At 36.1% G+C, this 6,978-nt stretch overlaps 1 protein-coding gene across 3 annotated transcripts; it reads left to right on the top strand.

Annotated features, from left to right (window-relative positions):
* Positions 1 to 235: 235 nt before the first annotated feature.
* Positions 236 to 5,422, top strand: LOC111898162 (putative disease resistance protein At3g14460). 3 transcript variants are annotated; one of them, XM_023894085.3, is made up of 4 exons: positions 236 to 462; positions 763 to 4,501; positions 4,823 to 4,878; positions 5,093 to 5,422. In XM_023894085.3, the coding sequence occupies exon 2, from the start codon at positions 990 to 992 to the stop codon at positions 4,476 to 4,478; it is 3,489 nt and encodes a 1,162-aa protein (XP_023749853.1). In that variant the 5' UTR covers positions 236 to 462; positions 763 to 989; the 3' UTR covers positions 4,479 to 4,501; positions 4,823 to 4,878; positions 5,093 to 5,422. The 3 variants fall into 3 exon arrangements, with proteins under 3 accessions (XP_023749853.1, XP_023749852.1, XP_023749851.1); XM_023894084.3 differs by having other exon boundaries at positions 532 to 4,501; positions 5,137 to 5,422; XM_023894083.3 differs by having other exon boundaries at positions 532 to 4,501.
* Positions 5,423 to 6,978: the final 1,556 nt, after the last annotated feature.

Below are 6,978 nucleotides of genomic sequence, written 5' to 3'. Positions count from 1 at the left end.
ATTTTACCAAAAACTATAATGTCATTAACTTCTAAAAGCTATTAATGATTCAATATAAACCTTATAATTGAACAAAAAAATGTCATGTAATTCTTATGACTCCATGCAACTATTTTTTAATTTTCTTTTGTGCATTTGCGAATAAAAGTAAAAAAGTAAATTGGTTTTATTAGAATAACCTAATGTCTTTATAAGCAATCTCCAAATTTCCTAAAAACAAATAACATAGCGAGAAGAGATTATTTTAATCCACTCGGTTCGTTCCAAATCCCACACAAGCAGCGGGAATTCTCACGAAACACAATTTTAGAAAAGAAGGCGATGAAGAAGAGAACGATGAGCAGGAAGAAGATGGTGACAGCCATGGAAAAGTCGAACGGAGAGTTGGAGGTGAAGGATGGTTTCGGCTATCCATCAGTCTCTATCTGGACCAACCATTGCCAACTCGGACCTCGCACTGAGGTTAGATTGTTCTTTGATTTTCCTTAGTTTTAATTCGAAATGGTTTATTAACCATTTTTCAAACTACAGGACTACTTAACTTTTGGGGTCACAAAATTATGGTGTGTTAGTGTGTATTGATTGAATCCGAATCTATGCGCTCATCAATAATTGGAACCTTTCTCCATCTACCTTCACATCTCTACTATAAACAATAATTGAAATTATTCTCTCTGCGCACCTATTTTTCCCATTTCTACTAATCTTCTCTGCCCTTTTCATAAACAATGGCTGAAATCGTTGTTTCTGCCTTCTTCTCAGTGGCTTTTGAAAAGCTTGCCTCTGAAGCCTTGAAGAAGATCGCTCGCTCCAAGGGAGTTGATTATGAGCTCAAGAAATTGAAGAGGTCATTAGACCAGATCCAAGATCTGCTTAATGATGCTGCCCAAAAGGAAATAGCTGACAAAGCTGTTAAAAGATGGCTGAATGGTCTCCAACATCTGGCTTACGACATAGACGACCTACTTGATGATTTGTCAACAGAAGCTATGCGTCGTGAGTTAACCGAGGAACCTGGAGCCACCACCAGCATGGTAAGAACGCTAATCCCAGCTTGTTGCACAAATTTCTCACTAAGTACTAAGATTCATAGCAAATTAGATGCTATTACCACCGAGTTACAAAAGCTGGTAGAGGAAAGGGAAAATCTTGGTTTAAGTGTGAAAGATGAAAGCCCAAAACATATGAATAGAAGATTAGAGACCTCTTTGGTAGATGCATCTAGGATTATTGGACGCGAAGGTGAAAAGGATGCGTTGCTCCACAAGCTACTGGGGGATGAAGCATGTGATAAAAACTTTAGCATCGTGCCCATAGTTGGTATGGGTGGAGTGGGTAAGACCACTCTAGCTAGACTTTTGTACGATGAAATGCAAGGGAAGGCTCACTTCGAACTCAAGGCGTGGGTTTGTGTTTCCGATGAATTTGATATCTTCACTATAAGCAAAGTTATCTTTCAATCGGTAGGTGGGGGAAACGAAGAATTTAAGGACTTAAACCTTCTTCAAGTGGCTTTAAGAGAGAAGATCTCGAAGAAACGGTTTCTTCTTGTTCTTGATGATGTGTGGAGTGAAAGCTATACCGATTGGGAAATTCTAGAACGCCCGTTTCTTGCAGGGGCACCTGGAAGTAAGATTATCATCACCACCAGGAAGCTATCGTTGCTAACCCAACTGGGTTGCAGTCAACCTTACAGTCTGTCAGTTTTGTCACATGAGAATGCTGTATCTTTATTTTGTCAACATGCATTCGGTGAAAATAACTTTGATTCACATCCAACACTCAAACCACATGGTGAAGGTATTGTTGAAAAATGTGATGGCTTGCCATTGGCTTTGATAGCACTTGGGAGGCTATTGAGGACAAAATCAGACGAGGAAGAATGGAAGGAACATTTAAATAGTGAGATATGGAGCTTAGGAAAGAGAGATGAAATTACTCCAGCTCTTAGGCTAAGCTACCATGATCTTTCTGCTGATTTGAAGCTGTTGTTCGCATATTGTTCCTTGTTCCCTAAGGACTACATGTTTGACATGGAGGAGTTGATTCTATTATGGATGGCGGAAGGGTTTTTGCATCAATCAAGTACAGGGAAATCAATGGAACGTATGGGCGTTGAATGTTTTGAAGACTTGTTGTCAAGGTCATTTTTCCAACATGCGCCTAATGATGAATCTTTCTTTGTGATGCATGACCTGATGAATGACTTAGCCATGTCTGTTGCTGGAGAATTTTTTTCAAGGTTAGACATTGAAACGAAGAAGGAAGTTGGGAAGGAAGATTCGCGTAAGTACCGCCACATGTCATTTGTTTGTGAGACATATATGGTTTACACAAAGTTCAAGGCATTCAAAGGAGCTAATAGTTTGAGAACATTCCTAGCAGTATCTTCTGAGCGAAACAGTTGGAATAGATTCTTCTTATCAAATACAATTCTGACAGACTTACTTTCTGAGTTACCATTATTAAGGGTCTTAAGTTTGAGTCGACTTAGCATAAGTGAGGTACCGGAATTCATTGGTAGTCTGAAGCACTTGCGGTATCTTAATTTATCTCAAACAGATATCACATGTTTAGCGGATAATATTTGCAACCTCTCTAATTTACAGACATTGATTGTTTTTGGGTGTCCTAGTTTAAAAGAGTTGCCCAAGAGCTTCAAAAAGCTTAAAAATTTGCGTCATTTTGACATGAGAGATACTCCACTTTTGAAGAAGACGCCCTTAGGGATTGGTGAGTTGAAAAGCCTACGAACTCTGTCTAAGATCATTATTGAAGGAGACAACGGCTTTTCAATAACCGAGCTTAAAGATCTAAAGGATCTCCAAGGTAAAATTTCCTTTCAGGGGCTTGACAAAGTGCGAAACCCAATGCACGCACAAGAAGTGAACTTATCCCACAGGAGGCTAAGTGAGTTAGAGGTGGAATGGAGTGATGAATTTGATGATTCTCGAAAGGAAACAGTTGAACTGGAGGTCCTGAATATGCTGAAGCCTCATAATGACATTCTGAAAAAGCTTGGAATTGTGTCGTATGGAGGTACAGAGTTTCCGAATTGGGTTGGGGATCCATCATTTCATCAGTTGGCTAAAGTGACATTAAATGGTTGTAAAAAGTGTACGTCTCTACCTCTACTTGGGCAGCTACCGTTCCTTAAGGAGTTGGTTATCAGAGGCATGGATGAGGTGAAAGTTGTGGGCTCAGAGTTTCTTGGTACTGGTCTTGCATTCCCAAAACTTGAAACTCTAAGTTTCCAAGGCATGAAAGGGTGGGAGGTATGGTCAACCAATTATAGTGGAGTTGTTGATACATCATTTCCATGCCTTCAAGAGCTTCATATTAGAAGTTGTCCTAATTTGGTTAAAGTCTCTGTTGAAGCACTATCTTCACTCAGGTCTCTGAAAATAAGTGGTTGTAGCCATCGAGTGTTAGATAGTCTAGTTCATGTAGCTTCATCAGTCAGCAGGTTGCAGATAAGTTTTATTTCAGGACTTAATGATCAGGTGTGGGGAGGTGTTATTGAGTATCTTGGGGCAGTTGAAGAAATATATATTGCAAGCTGTAATGAAATAAGATACTTGTGGGAATCAGAAGCCGAGGCAAGTAAGGTTCTTGTGAATTTAAGGAAGTTGGATGTAGGTGGTTGTTCAAATTTGGTGAGTTTAGGAGAGAAAGAGGAGGATAATTCTGGGAGCAACCTAACATCTCTTACGAGCTTGACCTTATTCGGTTGTGACAGCTTGGAGCATTGCAGCTGTCCAAATAGTGTCAAGTCACTTTCCATTTGGAATTGTAATAAATTACAGGAAAAAGAGTTGGTAGGAGGACGAGAGAAGCCTGTGATCAACACAAACTTACGGATGCTTGAATCTATATACATAACTGAGTGGTCAAATCTGAAATCGATCACCGAATTGACTTCCTTCAATCACCTCAGGAATCTCGTAATTGAAAATTGTCCAAATATGGAGTCATTTCCTGACCACGAGTTGCCGAAACTCAATGTATTAACATATCTTACGATAGCAAATTGTCAAAGTATGGATGCTTCCTTTTCTGGTGGGCTATGGCCTCCAAAGTTGCATCACCTTGTCATAGGGAGGTTGAAGAAACCCATTTCAAAGTGGGGCCCACAGACTTTTCCAACCTCACTTGTGGACCTAATTTTAATTGGTGGACGGTCGGAAGATGCGAGTAATTTGAGTCAGTTGTCCCATCTTCTTCCTTCATCTCTTACTTCACTTTGTATAAAAGAATTTGAGAAAGTGGAATCAGTTTCAATGGGACTCCGACACCTCACCTCCCTCCAGCATCTCACTATTAACAACTGCCCAAAGGCGATGGATCTACCAGAAATGTTGCTGCCTTCACTCTTGAGTTTGAGAATATGGGAATGCCCAAATCTGAAAAAAACGAGTAGTAAAAGAGGCTCCTACCGGCCCCTCATATCACGTATCCCCTGCATTTACATATCCTGAGCAGTTACAAACTTAATCTGAAGGTATGCTCCTCCCTCTGCTGATGATAAATTATAAATTATAAATATAATATTTGATTTTGCTTTCTTTCAACCAACAAAATGCCAATATTATATCCAACATAAGCATGTATATATATAATAAAAGAAATTGTTTGCATATATATATATATATATATATATATATATATATATATATATATATATATATATATATATATATATATATATATATATATATATATATATATATATATATATATATATATATATATAAATGTTGTAAACATGGACAGGCAGTTTTTTTAACTTTATCAACTCTTCCTGCTTTCTGAAATTTGGCAGGCCACTTAATTGAGAACTTGGATTCGCTTCCCAAACATGATGATACAAAAAAAAAGGTATCCCCTCCCTCAGCCTTGACTTCTTTTAGTTTATATACACATAAATTTAATAATACATTTTGCTTGCACTATAAAAGCATACCCTAGAGCTTGTTTTAGCATAAAAAATAAATTTATGTCACAATATCAGGAAGTTCTTTTGTTAAAAAAATATCATTTAGTTATGAACATGGAAGGGATATGATGGTTTGAAATTTGATTTGTGAAATAGGAATGATTTGGAATTGCTCTCTGTGGCATCTCTGTCAATTGCAGACTAGTGTGAGCAGAAAAAGACGTATTCCTGATTTCTGCATATCTTCTCCACAAGTAGACAAATCAACTTAATTTCAAGGGGTGATCCAGATGTTTTGGGTGAGTTGTATATGAAATATTAGAAACTCATGTATATATATGTTTAATTAAAGGGAAAATAATAAACAAATAAAAGGGGATTTATTATTTGTATTGTATTTAACAAGATAGGAAGGAGAACTCATTTTTAGTACCATTTATTTGCAAGAGCTTTTGGAATAAATTTTTCACTACCTTTTTCTTTTTACTTTACAAGTTGATCTAAGAAGGAACTAGCCAAGGATATAACCATGACCGATTTGAAATGCTTTTCCAAATTTAACCATGATTTTGGCAACAACCAACCGATGTATACTTATGCTAAATAATATGAGATGCTCAATATGAGGCCAGAGTGTGATCTTGCAATGATTTTGTGCCTACGCATGAAAATGTAACTTTTTAAGGACTTCAGTCTCTAAATGATTTGTTAAATCCTCTGCTTTACAAGTTTACGCCATCAATAGAGTCCTCTAGACCTCTAAAATATTATGCTTATAAGAATTGCGCTTATACGAATAAGGGAATATTATTTGACTTATATATAAGGGTAATAAAAAACTATATAAGAAAAATGAGATGAAGAACGAGAACTAACTTGGAATAATTGAGAAAACTTCATCCATCTGAAGTCAATGTGAACACCAAATCAATCATTGTTTAACAATCATGATGGAAGATAACTTGTAGAATAGATTAGAGACAATGAAAGAGATAGTATCATACAAAGAATAGTGGTTCGATGGTGATCACGGCCACTAGAGAGTAATGGAGTTTGTGAACCATTGAGATAAACACAAGTAGATTCAATGCTATTATAGATATAGTTTGTGAACCATTGTTCAGATCCACATTCCAAATTTTCAGAATTGATTTTGTCAATTCGATACCAGAGAAATAGTGTTTGCTTCACATTATGTTGAACAAAAAAACTCCTTGAATGCTTAGAAACAAATTGCGGTATGAAAGTTATCAATATATGATTAATAATGAAACAAATAATATGCTACAGATTTAGAGAATCCATCTCAAATCATTTCTATCATTATCCATTTCAAACAATAACTTTCATCAAGTAGAAAGTTATGACTTTTGAAGATCATTAGTCATTGTTGCAGATTGATCAGCATGACTAATGTTATCACCCAAAGTGATTCTTTACACGAAAAAAATTATTGATTGGGTTAATATTTCAGAAATTGCTTAGATGCGGCAAATAGGGACAAATACTCGGTCAGAAAAATACACATTAATTGCTTGTGAAAAGACTATCTATTAACCAAATGTTGCATTTGCATGTTATTCTTGTTTCAGTTCATAACTTTGGTCAATAATTTTATCATGCACGTTAAACATTTTATCAAATACATAACGTGCATGTAAAACTATCAAATGGAGTCTTGTTCAAGTCGAATTATAAACAATAAATTAAAGTTGATTGTTGAAACTTGGAAGGTAATATCGAAAAAGGTTTTCGTGATATAAAAAAGAAAACCTTAGTTGCCATGGTGTACACGAGGACAAAACTGGAATGCAACCAACCATGTACATCAAACATCTTAAAATGTGATGTCGTTTTTATTTTATAATCCGAGATACTTTTTTTCTTGCTTTTTAATTAAAAAATGTCATTACTATTTATCACTTGATGCACTTCACTTTAATAATATAATTTGGTATTAAAATCTTAAATAAAGCCTACTTTTCCACTCATAGATCCCAATCATTTTCTATTTAAGCTTACTTCCCAAATATGGTTCGCAT

This window comes from Lactuca sativa, chromosome 3 (assembly GCF_002870075.4).
Source record: "Lactuca sativa cultivar Salinas chromosome 3, Lsat_Salinas_v11, whole genome shotgun sequence".
NCBI lineage: Eukaryota > Viridiplantae > Streptophyta > Magnoliopsida > Asterales > Asteraceae > Lactuca > Lactuca sativa.
Note: the sequence above shows the minus strand (reverse complement) of the source record. Positions and strands in the feature narration are given on the sequence as shown.